Genomic DNA, 19,053 nt, shown 5'->3' with positions numbered 1-19,053 from the left:
CATGCCTGGCCTGAAAAGGGATTCTTTAGATTTTCCATGGATTCAACTTACTCAGGGCCAGGACTAGCCCATAAAGGACCTCCATGTGAATTTTTTAAAAAGCACACTTTCTCAAGACACTTTACTGCCATCTGTTGGAAAAATTGTCATTATGTAGAGATTTTGTTAGAACAAGAAAGTGTCTCCCAGAAAAGTGTAATAAATCTACAAAACAGTGGGATGTTTTCAAACTGGTGGTGCTTCTGAGGGCTGTACAGGCCACAACCTGCACATCTGTGGCTGGCTGACCTGATTCTCAAGCCTACCTCTGGTGTGCATCAGGAAATGCCTCCTTTTGATGTGTCTCTGACAATTTTTTTTGAATTTAACCCTTCTTCACCCCAGCCCCACCCCACACACAGGCTTCTGGATCTACTAAGTCAATCCATTTGATCTGGTTTCACTTTGATGGAACTGAAGGGGAGGAGGGTGGAAGAATGGAGAGTTTAGGTTCTTATTATTTTATTTATTTATTTTTTGAGATGGAGTTTCCTCTTGTTGGCCAGGCTGGAGTGCAATGGCGCCATCTTGGCTCACTGCAACCTGTGCCTCCTGGGTTCATGCAATTCTCCTGCCTCAGCCTCCCAAGTAGCTGGGATTACAGGCATGTGCGACCACACCCAGCTAATTTTGTATTTTTAGTAGAGATGGCGTTTCACCATGTTGGTCAGGCTAGTCTCGAACTCCTGACCTCAGGTGATCCACCCGCCTCGGCCTCCAAAGTGCTGGGATTACAGGCATGAGTCACCGCACCCGGCCAAGTTTAGGTTCTTTCAAGTGAAATACCCATACAGTATTTAAGGAGGCACTTTTCCCCAGTGCTGACCCTGGCTTACAACATCCAGAGAGTAACTTAAGGTTTTGGGGCACTTCACTCCCTTTATACCAGTTCCAGCCCTACCTGCAAGACAGACAAACTTTCCTTTTGCTTTTACCAACCCTCTCTGAAAACCTCTTTTTTTTTTTCTTTTTTTCTTTTTTTTGAGATGGAGTCTTGCTCTGTTGCTCGAGCTGTAGTGCAGTGGTGCAAATTCGGCTCACTGCAACCTCTGCCTTCCAGGTTCGAGCGATTCTCCTGCTTCAGCCTCCTGAATAGGTGGGGCTACAGGCGCCCACCACCACGCCTGGCTAAGTTTTGTATTTTTAGTAGAGAAAGGGTTTCGACACGTTGGCTAGGCTGGTCTTGAACTCCTGACCTCAGGTGATCTGCCTACCTTGGCCTCCCAAAGTACTGGGATTACAGGCATGAGCCACGGCGCCCTGAAAACCTAACTCTTGTAGAGTGTTATACTCTCTTTTTTCTCTCCACCTTAACAAAGACACTCACCCCCTCTTCCCTCCCACTCCCCGCCTCCTTCCAGGAGGGGCTTAAGCAGGGGAGATGAGTCCCCAGGACTGTTGAGAAGACAGGTGGTCATTGGCCAAATGTGGCTATTTACATTTGTAATTAATTAAAATAAATAAAATAAAATAAAATTTAGTTCTGCTGAAATAGCCGCATTTCAAGTGCTCAATGATCACTTGTGCCTAAGTGGATACTATGGGCCCCTCAGAGAACATTTTCATCACTGCAGAACTTCCTATTAGAATGGGATCTACAAACTACGGCCAAATCTGGATGGCTGCCGGTTTTTGTCAATTAAAGCTCTATTGGCACACAGCCATGCCTGTTGGTTCACTTTTTGGCCCGTTACAGAAAAAGGTTTGCCGCCTCCTGTCCTAGGACATTCTCTTTTTTTTTTTTTTTGAGACAGGGTCTCACTCTGTGTCTCCCAGGCTGGAATGCAGTGGCACAATCTCAGCTCACTGCAACCTCTGCCTCCTGGGCTCAAGCAATCCTCCGACCTCAGCTACTTTTAATATATTTGTAGAGATAGGGCCTCACTATGTTGTCCAGGCTGGTCGCAAACTCCTGAGTTCAAGCAATCCTCCTGCCTCAGCCTCCCAAAGTGCTGACATTACAGGAGTGAGCCACTGCTCCAGGCCTGTAGAACATTCTTTTTTGTTTGTTTTTGTATTATCGAGATGGAATTTTTATTTTTTATTTATTTTTTTGAGACAGGGTCTGGCTCTGTCGCCCAGGCTGGAGTGCAGTGGTGCGATCTTGGCTCACTGCAACTTCTGCCTCCCAGGTTCAAACAATTCTCTGCCTCGGCTTCCTCAGTAGCTGGGATTACAGGTGCCTGCCACCACCCCCGGCTAATTTTTTGTATTTTTAATAGAGATGGGGTTTCGCCATCTTAGCCAGACTGGTCTTGAACTCCTGACTTCGTGATCCACCGACCTTGGCCTTCCAAGGTGCTAGGATTACAGGCATGAGCCACTGCGCTGGGCCTGTAGAACATTCTTTGCTATTCTATAGCAGTGTGTCCAAAACTGTTGAAGCATCTGGACACTTGATCTTGTAATGAAGCAGATTCTGATCCAATTGGTCCCAGGTTGAGCACCTGAGATTCTGCATTTCTCCAGGCTTCGAAAGGACATTCAAGCTACTGATCCACAAACCACACTGGGCAGTGGGTGTCAGTCTCCAGACTGCCAGAAACTCAGCCTCTGTGCCATTTCCCCTTGTTTCATTGTTGTGCAGTCTTTCAAGCTCCCTTTGCTCTTTTCCAAATCCCAGTTTTCCCACATCCCAGTAGACAGTGAAAGGAGGAGACTCGGATCAGCTCATTTCATCATTAGCACCCCAAGGAGAGAAACTGCTGGAGCTTAGAGGCTACTATGCATCCCCGTGTTGATGCAAACTTGAAAAATCCTGCCTGGCCAGGTGCGGTGGGTCGTGCCTGGAATCTCAGCACTTTGGGAGGCCGAGGCAGGTGGATCACATGAGGCTAATAGTTCAAGACCAGCCTGGCCAACATAGCGAAACCCTGTATCTGCTAAAGATACAAAAATTAACCGGGCATGGTGGTGCACAGCTATAGTCCCAGCTGCTCGGGAGGCTGAGGCAGGAGAATCGCTTGAACCTGGAAGGCGGAGGTTGCAGTGAACTGAGATCCTGCCACTGTACTCCAGCCTGGGCAACAGAGCGAGACTCTGTCTCTAAATAAACAAAGAAAGAAATAATCCTGCCTGATGGTTTGCTCCTCATTACTGGAGCTAATTGGCGGTGAAGTCTGGAAAGATGGGCTGCAGAATCAGACAGGTGCCAGGGAGTTGCTGGCAAAAGAAAACCTGGGGGCTTCCTCCATGTCTGGGTAATGGCTTTTGACAGGCACGGCTGCAAATCATTCCCTAGGAAAAATACCCACTTCAGAGAAGGCAAGGCAGCAGGAAATCATGGTGAACCGGGGCTCAGGTGATGAGGCTTCCAGACCTGGATCTGAGACCCTGGACACGTCCCTTTTGCCTGCTTGCTTAGGTGGGAAGTTCCTCTCTCCCAGTCTCCTTGCAGGACTGATGTGCCTGGAGTGCTCCATCAAGGTAAACTCAGGGGTTCGGGGTTAATCATGGGCTGCTTTTCCAACAGCAAGGAGATCCAGAGCCTGAAGGCAGAGCAGGATGAGATCACCCTGCTGTTGAGTCTCATGAAATCCTCGAGGAACATGAATCGGAGTGAGAAGAACTACATGGAGCTGTGTCTCCTGCTGCAAACCAAGGAGGACTACGAGGCCTTGATTAAATCCCTGAAAGTGCTGTTGGCTGAACTGGATGAGAAGGTGTGGTCTTTCTCTTAAAGGGTTAACCAGAACACAGAGCAAAGGGGAGGAGTTGGGGTGCATATCCATGATGGCTTAGGCCAGACCTCACACCCCAGTATCGCAGTATCTCCTCTGGACAGCCTGCTAAATGTGACTGCTGCTATCGTCTCGCTACCCTTGAGACCTCTGGGCTCCAGTATCCAGGCTCAGCCATACCAATCCATCCCTCTGCCGTGCTCCCCAGCGCCACCCGCTGCACCTAGGATAAACCCCCACAGCTGCACCCTATCGATTAGAAGAGGCTTGGTTATGCTGCAGGAATAAATGCCACCCTCTCACGCATGCTCAGTGGTTTAAAACGTAAAGTTTAAGGATTCTTACTTGTTGATGCTACGTAACTGTTGTGGGTTGGCTAAGAGCCCTTATATCTTCTCACACTGGGACTAGGCTGAAGGAATAGCCACCATCTTGAACATTGCCAGGTGTTATGGGAAAGAAAGAGTTCTAGAGGGTTTCATGCTGGCAATTGAATGTTTCAGTATGGAAGTGAAATATGTCACTACTTCTTTTTTTTTTTTTTTTTTAAACAAAGTCTTGCTCTGTTGCCCAGGTTGGAATGCAGTGGTGCAATCTTGGCTCACTGCAACCTCTGCTTCCCGGGTTCAAGCGATTCTCATGCCTCAGCCACCTGAGTAGCTGGTATTACAGGCGTGTACCACCATGCTGGCTAATTTTTGTATTTTTAGTAGAGACAGGGTTTCACTATGTTGGCCAGGCTGGTCTCAAACTCCTGACATCAAATTATCTGCCTGCCTCGGCCTCCCAAAGTGCCGGGATTACAGGCGTGAGCCACTGTACCTGGCTGAAACACGTCACTTCTGCTCATGACCCAGGGGCTCAAAATAGTCATGTTTTCTAATTATGGTAACAAAAAAAAAAAAAAAAAAAGAGAAAGAAAATAAAAAGCAAGAGAAAATAGTCATGTACGTGACCCTACCCGTCCACAAAGGGGTCTGGGAAGTACCACCCTCTCATTATCTGGAAGGCAAAGAGCTGGAGGTATTTGCAGGACAGCATTAATGCTCATGCTCCTTACCATGGCTTGAAAGGCCCTGCGTGATCCAGCCCCTGCCTACCCCTTGGCCCACCTCAGGGCCTTTGCCTGTGCTCCTCCACTCCCACCCCTTCCTCTACTCCTGCTTGTCTTTCAGGTCTCAACTTAAATGTGACTTTCTCAGGGAGGCCTTTTCTGTACCCCCTCTCCAGTTTATACCTCTCTGTGTCAGTCAGGTTCTGGCGGGAACATAGAGCACCCCCAGCAGGGTATTTTGAGAACAGTTTAACTCAGGAACCATTTACAAGGATGTGGGCATGAGTAGGGACGTTGAAACACTAGGATTAGCAACAGCGGGGAAGGGGGCAGTGGTCTGGAACTTGGAGAGCCTGGGGCAAGCCAGGGGAAATGGCTCCTCTTTCTTCCAACCCTCTGATCCTCAGTGCAAGGGAGCCCCTCAGGGATGCAGCCAGGTCAGCCCATTAGGGCACAGAGCAGTGGGTCTGGGGGGCAAGCAGGGGATCCCATGGACTCCACAGTATCCTCTTCATAGCTCTTCTCGCCATTGTCATGAGGCCTTAATCTGGTGTTGTTTAATGGCTCCCTAAGCAGCCTGACAGCTCCACAAGGGCGAGGACCATGTCTGCTTTGTTGCCTACCATGTCACCCCTGCCCCCAACCCTGTGCCTGTCCCAGTGTCCCGCACACAGTAGATCCTCAGTAAACATTTACTATTTCTATTATAGCATTAATTAATTGCTATAAAGAAGTGGCTGAGACAGGTAATTTATTTATTTTTAAATATTTATTTATTTATTTATTTATTTATTTATTTTGAGACAGAGTTTTACTCCTGTGGCCCAGGCTGGAGTGCAGCGGCGCGATCTTGGTTCATGGCAGCCTCTGCCTCCCAGGCTCAAGCAATTCTCCCACCTCAGCCTCCTGAGTAGCTGGGATTACAGGCATGCACCCCCACACCCAGCTAATTTTGTATTTTTAATACAGACGGGGTTTCACCATGTTGCCCAGGCTGATCTCAAACTACTGACCTCAGGTGATCCACCCACCTCGACCTCCCAAAGTGCTGGGATGCCAGGCGTGAGCCACTGCATGCAGCCAACACAGGAAATTTATAAAGAAAAGAGGTTTGGGGCCGGGCGTGGTGGCTCACGCCTATAATCCCAGCACTTTGGGAGGCCGAGGTGGGCAGATTACCTGAGGTTGGGAGTTTGAGACCAGCCTGACTAACATGGAGAAATCCCGTCTCTACTAAAAATATAAAGAAAAGAGGTTTAATTGGCTCACAGTTCTGCAGGCTATACAGGAAGCATAGCAGCTTCTGCTTCTGGGTAGGCCTCAGGAAACTTATAACTCATGCCAGAAGGCAAAGGGGGAGCAGGCAAGTCGCATGGCAGCAGCAGGAGGAAGAGAGAGACGGGGAGGTGCCACACTCTTAAACAATCAGATCTCATGAGATTTCACTATGACAAGACAGTACCAAGGGGGATGGTGCCAAACCATTCATTAGAAACTGCCCCCCACCATCCCATTGTCTCCCCCAGGCGCCTCCTCCAACACTGAGGATTACGATTCAGCATGAGATTGGGGAGGGACACCGAGCCAAACCAGACCACTACTGAATGAATCTGGAAATCTCTTCACATCTTTTGTCTGCTTCAGACCCTTCAGAAAGTTCCTGTTGTTCTTTCCATAAAGGCCCTACTCCCCAGTGGGGCTGCATCAGCTCTGCCTGCCTCTCTCACCTCCCCGCTGCCCCCACCTGCTCTGTGTTCTACCCACAGAGGCCCTCTTCGTGTCCTTTGAGCCCACGGTGCTGTCCCTCACTTCCAGGCCCTTGCATGTGCTGTTCCCTTTGCCTGGAGTGCCTTTCCCTGTCCTCTTTGCTTGGAGACCTCCTATTTATCACTTAGGTCTCAGCTCAAATGCTATTTCTTTTTTTTTTTTTTTTTTTTTTGAAACAGAGTCTCACTCTGTCACCGAGGCAGGAGTGCAGTGGTGTGATCTTGGCTCACTGCAACCTCCACCTCCTGGGTTCAAGCGATTCTCCTGCCTCAGCCTCCAGGGTAGTTGGGACTATAGGTGCCTGGCTAATTTTTTTTTTTTTTGTACTTTTAGTAGAGATGGGGTTTCACTGTGTTGGCCAGGCTGGTCTTGAACTACTGACCTCAAGTAATCTGCCCTCCTCCGCCTCCCAAGTGTTGGCATTACAGGTGTGAGCCACTGTGCCCGGCCTCAAATGCTATTTCTGTGGGACGTCATCCCTTCATCTTTCCCCACTAGATGCTCCTCCTACTGTGTGTGCCTGAAGTACCTTGTGTCTCCCATCCCCTAGGGCTTGGCGCCCCCTTCATGGCTTGTTTCCAGTCCTAGAATGTAAGTTCTCGGAGGGCAGAGACCCTCTGTCCTGATTATTGTCATCACCCACCCCTGCTGTCTGACACCAGAGCAGGTGTTTAATAAACACTGGTGAATGAATAAATGACTGAAAGATGACCAAGGAGGCAATAAAGGGAATAAAGAGAAAAATTGAAGAAGAGCTGGTGCCATGGGTCTTCAGAAGCATTAGGAAAAGGCAACACAGTGTGGGGTCCTCAGAAGTTTCTGGGGCTCACTGCCCAGTGCAAACCGTCTTTGCCCAATTTCATTCCAGGGTGGAAGTTCCCAGAATCCCTTCCTCCTATGCCCACCCTCGATGGGCAAAGCCTCGTCCTCACAGGAGGTCACTGGAGGTGGGGACTCCCCAGGTCCTACCTGGCCTTCCTCGCAAAATAGTTAATGAGCTGATGGGAAGACAGCATCTTGCTTAGGGAATATAATTCTCCTCCAGCCACAGCCTTGGAGAATGTCTTCCCTTGGGCAGAGGCTGAATGACTCCCAGCATCACAAAAGCAGCATCTGACATAAAGAGTCCAAAGGAAATCCAACTCTGAATGTAATCATGAGAGCCACCAGGAAATGCTGATGCCACAGCTTCCCTTGATGGGGAGCTGGAGCTGGAGGACTGCAGGCCCAACTCTAGTGGGGGCCTGCCTGCCTTCAGAGTAGGTGATGGTGCAGTCTGGAGATGCCACCGTTGCAGATATGAAAACAAATTGGTTGTTTGTTTCTTTTCTTTTCTTTTCTTTTTTTTTTTTTTTTTGAGACCGTCTCACTCTGTCACCCAGGCTGAAGTACTGGGGTGTGATTTTGGCTCTCTGCAACCTCCACCTCTCGGGTTCAAGCAATCCTCCCGCCTCAGCCTCCCGAGTAGCTGAGATTACAGGCACCCGCCACCATGCCTGGTTAATTTTTGTATTTTTAGTAGAGATGGGGTTTCATCATGTTGGCCAGGCTGGTCTCAAATCCCTGACCTCAGGTGATCCACCTGCCTTGGCCTCCCAAAGTGTTGGAATTACAGGCATGAGCCACCATGCCCAACTGTTTTGTTTTATTTCATTGGTGAGTTAGTGAGGGTTTGCACTGGGGGCGCTGCCTGTGCACAGAACAGAAGGAACACCAAAGCAGAGCAGGGGGCCTGACCCCACTGTGTGTGTCAGAGCGGGTGAAGCCCTTTAGTCTTGCTTTGAGTGATGCGCGTGCGTGTGTGCGCGCGCATGCGTGTATGTTCCAGCTGAAGTCCAAACCATGGCCAGTATCCATCGTAAACAGCATTCATGTGCCTCACCAGTTTGTGTGAGACCCAGCAGTTCCCTTGACACCTGATCTCCTGAGCTGCCACTTGCATGATGTACCAGCAAGGAAAGGTTGGGCTGCAAGTGACAGAATTCTGAAGTGGAAGTAATTGAGAGGGTAGAGGTTTGCTGTTATCACATAACAAAATATCTGACTGGAAACAGGCTATCCCAGGGAATTTTTTTTTTTTTTTTTTTTTTTTTTGAGACAGTCTTGCTCTGTTGCCCAGGTTGGAGTGCAGTGGCGCGATCTCGACCCATTGCAACCTCTGCCTCTCGTGTTCAAGCAGTTCTCCTGCCTCAGCCTCCCTAGTAGTTGGGATTACAGACACGTACCATCATGCCTGGCTAATTTTTGTATTTTTAGTAGAGATGGGGTTTCACTGTGTTAGCCACGCTGGTATTGAACTCCTGACCTCAAGTGATCTGCCCACCTCAGCCTCCCAAAGTGCAGGGATTACAGGCGTGAGCCACTATGTCCGGCTTCCAGGGATGGTTTAGCATCTCTGCAATGATGGTTTGTCTTTTTCTCTCTGATCCTCTTTACTGGTTTGCTCCTCATGGTCACAAGGTGGCTGACAAAGCATAGCTGGCATCAGCTTCTGCCATAGCCACATTCATCCTCACAGAACCACACTCAAAGACATGATGAGATGGGAGAGAGTATTTCACAAAATCCGTCTGGCAGATTTTCCCTCATCAGCCATGGCTGGCATATATGCCCATTTCAATGTCAGTCACTGACAAAGGTAAGTAGAATTTCCAGAACTGGCTTTGAGTAGACCAGGGGTAGCAAATTACAGGCCGAGGGTCAAATCCAGCCTATCTGTTTATAGTCTTCCAGCAAAGAATGGTTTTGACATTTTAAATGATTGTATGAGTACCTGGTTATAACCTCTTAGTCCTTGGAGCTTAAAATATTTACCATCTGGCCCTTTAAGAAAAGTTTTCTGAGTCCTACACAGTTGCGCCTGTGGTCCCAGTTACTGGGAAGGCTGAAGCAGGACGATCTTTGAGCCCAGGAGTTTGAGACCAGCCTGGGCAACATAGCAAGACCCTGTCTTAAAAAAAAAAAAAAAAAGAGAGTGGGAGCCGTGACTCATGCCCATAATCCCAGCACTTTGGGAGGCTGAGGTGGGAGGATCACCTGAGGTCAGGAGTTCCAAACAGACCAGCCTGGCCAACGTGGTAAAAACCCCGTGTCTGCTAAAAACACAAAAATTAGCTGGGCATATGGTGGTGCATACCTGTGATCCCAGCTACCTGGGAGGCTGAGGCAGGAGAATCACTTGAACCCAGGAGGCAGAGGTTTCAGTGAGCCAAGATCACGCCACTTCACTCCAGCCTGGGTAATAGAGTGAGACTCCATCTCAAACAAAAAAAAAAAAAAGGAAAATAAAATGTTTTCCACTTGGCTTAGGCCGGTGATGCTGTATCCCCTGGAGCTGGGGTGGAGACCACCTTCCTTGGTAGATGACTGGTAATAAGGAAATGTTTTGTCTCATATGGCAGGAAGTGCAAAGGTAAGGCAAGCTTCAGGGTTGGTTGGTTTAGCAGTTCAATTTTGCTGTCAGCTGTGTTGGGTGTTATCCTTTGGCTGGGGCAAGATGGGAGCAGCAATTCCAGGCACCACACCCAGACTGACACTACCTTCAGGAGATGTACCCTCTCCTCCAATAACTCTGTTTTAGGAATGAGAAGACTTCTTTTAGAAGCTTCCTTAGCAGACATCCCTTCCCAATGCAGAGGCCCCAGCTGGTTTAGTCCCGCTCACTCTGGAATCAATACATCACAGGCAGGGGGGTAGAATTCTCACGGTGGCCTTGGATATGGGAGGAACGGATGTGGGGAGCCACCGTCCACTGGTCTACCACAGTCCTGGGTGTCACCTCTGCCAGCTGTCTGGCTCTGGGTCACTCTTCTGTCTTCCACTGGGCACTTCTTGCTGCCTAAAATCCATCTTTCATCAGGGCACTGTGGTTCCATGACTCTAAATGTGGATGTAGACCAAGGATCTCAAACTGGTAGATCTCAGGATAGATTAAGTCTGGTTACATGAAGGCTTTGGCCCATTTATTGTTTAAGATTTAATTAATTGACAACATGTTAATAATTGACAGATGTTCAGCATATACCAAAAAAAAAAAAAAAAAAAAAAAAGAAAAAAGAAGAGCCAAAGAAAAAAGAAAAAAAAAAAAAAAACAGAGAGATTTCATAAAGAAATAAGATTTCCGGCTTCTCTTTTTAGAAACCAAAAGATCTGGTGATATCAGGCCTGAATTTTCATAGAACAACTGTTAACTAAATAGCGTTGTGGGTGACACTGACAACTGTTCCCCTATTGTCTCCTTTTTCTTCTCTAACAGATTTCTGACCTTGTTCAAGCTGGTCTTGTGCCCAGCTAAAATGCTCCTCCCATCTTCCCTTGCAGCTAAGGGTAGACAATGAGTTTTAAGAGGAAGTCTGTTGGGGTTTCTGGGAAAATCTTGCTTTCCAGAAAGATGACCTACCTCTTCATCTGTATTGCATTTTCTACTTTCCTCCCTGGAATATGACTGTGAAGGTCAGTGCAATGGCAGCCATCTTTTAACAATAAGGGAACAGTCAGGTGAATTACAGAGATCTTGTCCTTACTTACTTGAGCTATGGAACTTAGCTCAGCAACTTTTTTTCTTTTTTTTTTTTTTGTGAGACAGAGTCTCCCTCTGTCACCCAGGCTGGAGTACAGTGGTGCATCCTTAGCTTACTGCAGCGTCCACCTCCCAGGTTCCAGAAATTCTCGTGCCTCAGCCTCCCAAGTAGCTGGGATTACAGATGTGCACCACCATGTCCAGCTAATTTTTGTATTTTTAGTAGAGATGGTGTTTCACCGTGTTGGCCAGGCTCGTCTTGAACTTCCGACCTCAGGTGATCCACCTCCCTCAGCCTCCCAAAGTACTGGGATTACAAGCAGCAGCAACTTGCTATGAGAAAAAGATAAACCGTAATTTGCTTAAGCCACTCTGTAGTTGGGCTTTCTGTAACTTACATTTTTCTTAACTGATCACAAGCTGGTGCCCCTTAACATAGGGTGCACACATTCTAGTTTGCTATCATCTCTGCCATCCTGTCATGTCTTATTAGCTGGCCCACTTTTGTATGCCATCCTCCTGACCACATTTTATAGCCCACTAGTGTAGATTTTTCTTTCAGCTTCCCATGATGATAGCTGAGACTGTGCTGTGTAGACTTTCTGAAGACTTGGGGATAACCAAAGGGAATTAAAGCTCAGGGATGCTAACATGGAATCCCAGATGCAACTGCTTGCAGAATTCACCAGCCCAGGCTCTGCACAGGGCCCCTGATTTTCCCAGCTGGAGGCTAGCAAACTTTATATTTCACAACACTGAGCACTTAAGCCTTCCTCATCCAGAACTCCTCACTTCCAGAACAAGAACTGAGCTTTAGATTATCCTCATCAAGCCACCATCTTGACACAAACAGGAACAAACCAAGTTGCTTCGAATGTCATTGTCCCCTTCATTCCCTGTTGCCTGTACCTACCAGGGTTCCAAAAAGACATCTCAGAGCTTAGGCTCAGCCCAGCCTCCAAGAAGAGAATGTGCCTCTGTTGTGCTTAGGATCTGGTACTCACCAGTCTTGAAGGGCACTCTTCTTTAGATACTAGTTCTGGAACTTCTCTAAGGCCTTCTGGGACTTAGCATTAGCCATCTGCTTCTAGATGGGGTTGAATATTGAGGTGGGGTTAAATATCTGAAACTTCTCTAAAGCCTTCTGGGACTTAGCATTAGCCATCTGCTTCTAGATGGGGTTAAATATTGATAATGAAGATATTTGCCTGGGTGTAGGCTAAGGCTGCATCACGGGCTGGTTATGCACACTGCTAGCAGTGTTTCTGAATGCCTCATATGAGAAACTATGGAGTGAAGTTTCTGAGACAGTGGCTGGGGAGCGTTTGGGTCTGGAGAACTGGGCTGGCATTACGAGGGTATAGAGAGACACTAACATTTTTTCCTGCCAGCCATGGCAGGGTAGATTTCACTTATTTGAAGTCAGACTCAGTCATCCTAATGAGTAAAGTGGATGGTGTGTCAGGAATACTTTTGACTGCAAGTAACATAATACCCAACCAAGGAGGCTTGGACAAAAGGATATTTATCAATTATTTTTAATAAGTTTTTTTATTTTGGCATACTTTAAAATTTACAGAATGGTTACAAAGATAATATAGTTCTCACATACCCTTCACCCCACTCCCCCTAATGTAAACATTGTACATTACCATGGGACATTTGTCAAAACTAAGCAATGAATGTTGATATGTTACTATTAACTGAACTCCAGTTTTTATTGGAGTTTCTTTTCTTTTCTTTCTTTCTTTTTTTTTTTTTTTTTTGAGACAGGTCTCGCTCTGTTGCCAGGCTGGAGTGCAGTGGTGATCTTGGCTCACTGCAACCTCCGATTCCTGGGCTCAAGCGATTCTCCTGCCTCAGCCTCCAAAGTAGCAGGGATTACGGGCACATGCCACCACATCCGGCTAATTTTTGTATTTTTGGTAGAGACGGGGTTTCACCGTGTTAGCCAGGATAGTCTCAATCTCCTGATCTCATGATCCACCCGCCTCGGCCTCCCAAAGTGCTGGGATTACAGGCGTGAGCCACTGTGCCTGGCCGCTTGGAGTTTCTTTATTTAAGACGGAGTTTCGCTCTTGTCGCCCAGGCTGGAGTGCAATGGCATGATCTCAGTTCACTGCAACCTCCACCTCCCAGGTTCAAGCAGTTCTCCTGCCTCAGTTTCCTGAGTAGCTGGAATTACAGGTGCCCACCACCATATTTGGCTGATTTTTGTATTCCTAGTAGAGACGGGGTTTCACCATGTTGGCCAGGCTGGTCTCAAACTCCTGACCTCAGCTGATCCACTCGCTGCAGCCTCTCAATGTGTTGGGATTACAGGCACCACACCCGGCCCTTTATTGGGATTTCACTGGTGTTTTCCATTCATGTCCTTTTATTGTCCCAGGATCTAATCCAGGACACCACTTTGCATTTAGGTTATTTACATTTTACTTAGCAAAAAGTCCTCTGGATGTAGGTGGCCTCAGTGTTGTTTCATCTGCTTTAAAAGACTGTGGCAGCCATGCCTTTCCCTGCACCCCAAGAGGATGCAGCCCTCCATCCTCTGCTCCATCTGCATTGCCTCAGAGGGAGAGGTGTCCCATTGCCTTTCTATACAGCCAGACCCCTCCTGTGTTAGGCCTCCCTCAGTCGCATCCCCCATTATTAGGGAAAGACCTCGCTCCATCAATGACAGCCCTGCTCTCATCTTCACCTTCTGTTTTGTCAAGGTATCCCTCCCTTGCCTCTTTTATCTCAAAATAACCTGAAAACTGTGCACAAATGAAACTCAAAACACAACCCATCTGCAATCCCAAATTATTGCCAGCTTCCCCCTTTCTAGAAATTTCTAGAAAGACTTGTCTACATTCCCTGCTTCCCTTTCTTGGGCAGATGTTATTTCCTCCTCCATCTGTGGTGATGGCAAGAAGTCACCTCCACTGAAACTGCTTTCTCTGGGGTCACCAAGGACCTCGACCTCTCTAAGCCCAGTGGCTTTGCCTCAGTTTCCACCCCAAGACTTTGAATCTGTGAATACCAAACTTACAAGCAGGAAAGGACCTCTCAAATACACAGCCCATTTGTGAATCCCTTTAGGACAGTGGTTCTTAAACCTATCACTCCCAAAACCCATAACACCCATTTCTCCCTTTCTCTCTCTCTCTTTCCTTTCCTTTCCTTTCCTTCCTTCCCTCCCTCCCTCCTTCTTTCCCTCCTTCCTTCCTTCCTTTTTTTTTTTTTTTAACAGAGCCTTGCTCTGTCACCAGAGCAAGACAGTGCAGTGCTGTGATCTTAGCTCACTGCAACTTCCATCTCCCAGGTTCAAGTGATTCTTGTGCCTCAGCCTCCCAAGTAGCTGGGATTACAGGCGCATGCCACCACACCTGGCTAATTTTTGTAATTTTTAGAAGAGATAGGGTTTCAGGCTGGCTGTGGTGGCTCACACCTGTAATCCCAGCACTTTGAGAGGCTGAGGTGGGTGGATCACTTGAGGTCAGGAGTTCAAGACCAGCCTGACCAATATGGTGAAACTCTGTCTCTACTAAAAATACAAAAATTAGCCAGGTGTGGTGGCATATGCCTGTAATCCCAGCTACTTGGGAGGCTGAGGCAGGGAAATGGCATGAACCCAGGAGACGGAGGTTGTAGTGAGCCAAAACTGTGACAAAGCAAAGACTCCATCTCAAAAAAAAAAAAAAAAAAAGAGAGAGCTAGGGTTTCACCATGTTGGCCTCAAGTGATCCACTCATCTCAGTCTCCCAAAGTGCTGGGGTTATAGGCGTGAGCCACGATGCCCGGCCTCTAACACCCATTTCTTTTCCTTTCTTTCTTCCTCCCTTTCTTCTTCCGCTGAGTTGTTAATTACACATGGTGAGATGCACACGTCTTAAGGATACAGCTCAATGAACTGATACTTAAGTATATACTCAGGTAATCATCACCAAGATCAAGAGGTAGATTATTGCAGCATCCAGAAGACTTCCTTGGTCTCTTTCACAAACCACCCCCAAGGAACCTCATCCTGATCTCCGGCATCATAACTTTGTTTTGTCTGCATATAGAATTGCATGTAAATCACCTTTTCCAGGATATGCACTTTATAACTGGCTTTTTTCATTCAACATTATGTCTGCCAACACCCTTTTCAACAGCAAATAATTATCCCTTTACAATCCGAAATGAAATCCATAAATGATAGAATATTTTCCCTTTACTTATGCTTTAAAATCATTATTTGTACTAAAATGATGTTTATTTTAATATGTGAATGTCCTCATCTGACTTACCTAGAACAGGGTCAGCAAACTGTTTCTGCAGGGAACCAGATAGTGAATATTTTGGCCTTGTGGGCCACATGGTCTCTGTTACAAGTCCTTAGCTCTGCCTTTGTAGCTCGAGGGCAGCCATAGACAATACATAAATGAAGGGGCATGGCTGGGTTTCAATAAAACTTTATTGACAAAAACAGGTAGTGGGCCAGATTTGGCCACGGGCTGGAGTTTGCAGACCCCTGGCCTAAAAACTGCACTGATAGGCAGAATCGCCAAACATTATACACACTACAGACAGATGCAGGCCGACTGTATCCACGACTTGAAGAACATGATTCAGGCTGTGCTGGTGATGTGATTTTCAGAATGGTGACCAACTCTTAGTAGAGTTACAAACAAATCAAAGAATAATCTTCTCTTAATTGATACAGTGACTACAGTCTCGGATAATTCAGTGTCTATTAGAATTGAATGGAAAATTCTGTGTGTGTACCTAGAAACGATAGTTGTTTTTTGTTGTTGTTGTTGTTGTTTTTTAAGATAGGGTCTTGCTCCGTTCAGGCTGGAGTGCAGTGACACAATCATGGCTCACTGCAGCTTTGACCTCCCAGGCTCAAGTGATCCTCCTGTCTCAGCCTCTCAAGTAGCTGAGACTGTAGGTGCTTGCCACCATGCCTGACTATTTTTAGATTTTTTTTGTAGAGATGGGGGTCTCACTTTGTTGTCCAGGCTGGTCTCAAATTCCTGGGCTCAAGTGATACTCCCACCTTGGCCTCCCAAAATGCTGGCCAAATTTTCTGTACCTAGAATCAAACTATCTTTTTTGACCAGATGTGGAAAAGGAGCCAGGCATAGTGGCTCATGCCTGTAACCCCAGCACTTTGGGATGTTGAGGCAAGTGGATCACTTGAGGCCAGGAGTTCAAAACCAGGCTGGCCAACATGGCAAAACCCCGTCTGTACTAAAAATACAGAAAAAATTAGACAGGCATGGTGGTGCACGCCTTTAGTCCCAGTTACTCGAGAGACTGAGGTAGGAGAATCGCTTGAACCTGGAAGGCGGAGGTTGTGGTGAGCCGAGATTGTGCCACTGCACTCCAGCCTGGGCGACAGAGTGAGGCCCTGTCTCAAAAAAAGAAAAGAAAGTCTCAAAAGAAAATAAAAATATAAGGAGGTCTCTCATCTACGTAATGTCCAGAGGGGCACTGGGAAGTCACAAGGATGGAGGATAAGTCTTGGATGCCTGGTGCTATCTCACATGCTGCAGGGTATGTGACCTCTCGTGACCCACCCATTACATGCCACTAGTGCCTTCATCATTGCAAGAGCCAAAAAATCACTTCTTCAAGGTTACAGAAAGCCCCTCGGAGGAGGACGACGTCATTTCTGCTGGAAACCATGGCTTTGGGTAGGCAGAATGTATGTCAATGTATGTAAATGTCACAGGTGAGTGATATTTACATGCACAGGTGACAGCAGATCTCCAGATTGCTTCATTGTAGCCCAGACTGGCTAAGATTCAGTCTAATTGAGGAGGCATCCAAGAGATAAGTAAAAATTCCATTTATAGGAGAAGAAAGAACATTGCAGTTTTTGTCTGAGCACACTTCAGTTAGTGAACTGTAGAACTGGTACCCACACAGATGCTAACACAGCTGGAATTTCTCTCTCTCTTTCTCTCTCTCTCTTTTTTTTTTTTTCAGATTGTTGAGATGGAAAAAAAAATCGCAAACCAAAAACAGATTTTCACAAAAATACAGGAGGCCAATAACCCCCGGAAACTGCAGAAACAGATTCACATTTTGGAAACCCGTTTGAATCTCGTATGTAAGGTGTTCTCTGCATCTCTGCAAACAGCTCTGCCCGACTTTGCTCAGAGCAAAGAATGATGTCTGCCCAGTCATTAGCAGAACATACCCATTTCCCTGGTTGACTCAGGAGCAGGTGAACTAATGGACACACAGGCCAGGAAGCCTTTAGGATTTACCGTCCACCTTAGCAAATGCGGTTATCCCCTCAAACCCTTACCTGAATCCCCCAACCTACCTGGGATGCCTACTCTTAGTTCTCTGCCCCAAACTTCCTGTTTGTTTTCAAGAAGCAGCTCAAATATTACCCATTACCAAAGCAGCATTAGTTAGACCTTCCTCCTCCGTGACAAGCTGCTCATGCCTCTGTCATAGCCAGTGCCTTTTTGTTGTTGGTGTTGTCTCTAAGAATTAGTCGGCATAGATATGCAAAACTTGATAATGGGAAAGGTGACACTGATCACCCTCAACCTATAGTGACTTTTGTATTAGGCAGGGTTCCCTAAATTGCAATCTGGCTTAAGCAAAAAGGGGAACGTGTTTGTCATAGAATTGAAAGATCCAGAAGAGGAAGTGGGGCCTTCAGGCATAACTGGATCTAGGTGCTCCATACATGTCTTTAAGACATATTCTCTGTCCATCTCTCCTCTGAGTGGATTTCGTTTTTGGGTAGCCCCCAGTGTGAACAAATGCTAGTAGAAATGAAACATCTTTTTCCTAAGAGTTTAATCACATATTCTGGGGAGAGTTCCCACTGGGCCAATTTGGGTCATTTGCCCATTTCTGAACCAATCACAGTGGTCAGAAGAATGAAATACATGGGCCTGAGTCACATGGCTACCCTGGGGCCCCTCTCTCCCAGATCCACCCACTGCCACCCCAAGTCAGGGAAGGGCAGCCCTATCCAAAATATGTGGATTAGAGGAGAGGTGGTTCACCTGGAAAAGCAAAAAAAGTGGAGAAGGAATGATGGACAGGGACAAACAACACATTCCAGTCTGGTTTGTGAAACTGTAGCTCCCACATGAGCTACTAGAGAGAGAAAGTGAATGGATTTGGAAGAAAGCCTGTCATTCCCTCACTAAACAAAGCTCCTAGCTTCCCCTGGACTTTGACCCCCAGGCTTTGACCAGGCATGGTGGGAGCTAACTGGATGTGATCTCTGTATACCTCCCCAAGTTGCTGCTGAAGGACAGGGCAGTGTTTTTTTAATATCCATGCCCAGTGATTTGCAGCTGTGCCTCAGGATTCCCAGGATATGTGTTAAAAATACAGATTCTTGGATCCCCTCCGGATTCACCAAATCAGAACCTCCAGGGCGTAGGTTCAGGCATCTGTACCGTTATTAGCAAACCCAGAAAGACTGAAGATCCCATTGGTTAAGAATCATAGATGTAATGCCTGGCATGGTGTTTAATGCCTCAGCAAATGTCTGTTGATTGAATGAGTTACTAAATGCATGCATGATTTAATGATGACTTGTCTATAGGTACAATTTTTTTTTTTTTTTTCTGAGACAGAGTCTCACTCTGTCACTCAGGCTGGAGTGCAGTGGCATGATCAGGGCTCACTGCAGCCTCAGAGGTCTGCTTTTTTGTTCTAAGTCTATTCAGAGGTTCTATTCTTCTCAAATCAATTTCAGTAGTTTGTGTCTTTCTAGGAATTTGTCTATTTCATCTAAATTATCCTAATCTGTTGGTATATAGTTGTTCCTAGTATATCCCTTGTAGTTTTTCCATAAGATCTGTAGTAATGCTCCTTTTTATATTTCTGAGAGGTCTGTTTTTTGCATCTCAAAGTAGTCCCCTCTTCCCTTCATCCCTAACCAGATGTGATTGTGCCTTTTAATAGGTTAGGCAGCTGGCCTGGTGTGGTAACTCATGCCTGTAATCCCAGCAATTTGGGAGGCCAGGGTGGGTGGATCACTTGAG

General features: G+C 46.8%; 1 protein-coding gene across 7 annotated transcripts in view; it reads left to right on the top strand.

Annotated features, from left to right (window-relative positions):
* The window catches only part of LOC105493732 (coiled-coil domain containing 63), a 60,144-nt gene that overhangs the window by 8,060 nt on the left and 33,031 nt on the right, over positions 1-19,053 (top strand). For all 7 annotated transcript variants that reach the window (XM_071071104.1, XM_071071098.1, XM_071071101.1 and 4 more), the window contains 2 exons: positions 3,512-3,701; positions 17,018-17,137. In XM_071071104.1, the coding sequence (XP_070927205.1) occupies positions 3,512-3,701; positions 17,018-17,137 (310 nt within the window). The remainder of the gene's footprint in view (positions 1-3,511; positions 3,702-17,017; positions 17,138-19,053) is intronic.

The sequence above is a fragment of the Macaca nemestrina genome, chromosome 10 (genome assembly GCF_043159975.1).
Source record: "Macaca nemestrina isolate mMacNem1 chromosome 10, mMacNem.hap1, whole genome shotgun sequence".
NCBI classification, from domain to species: Eukaryota; Metazoa; Chordata; class Mammalia; order Primates; family Cercopithecidae; genus Macaca; species Macaca nemestrina.
The sequence above is the reverse complement of the archived record's forward strand: the minus strand, read 5'-3'. Positions and strand labels throughout refer to the sequence as shown.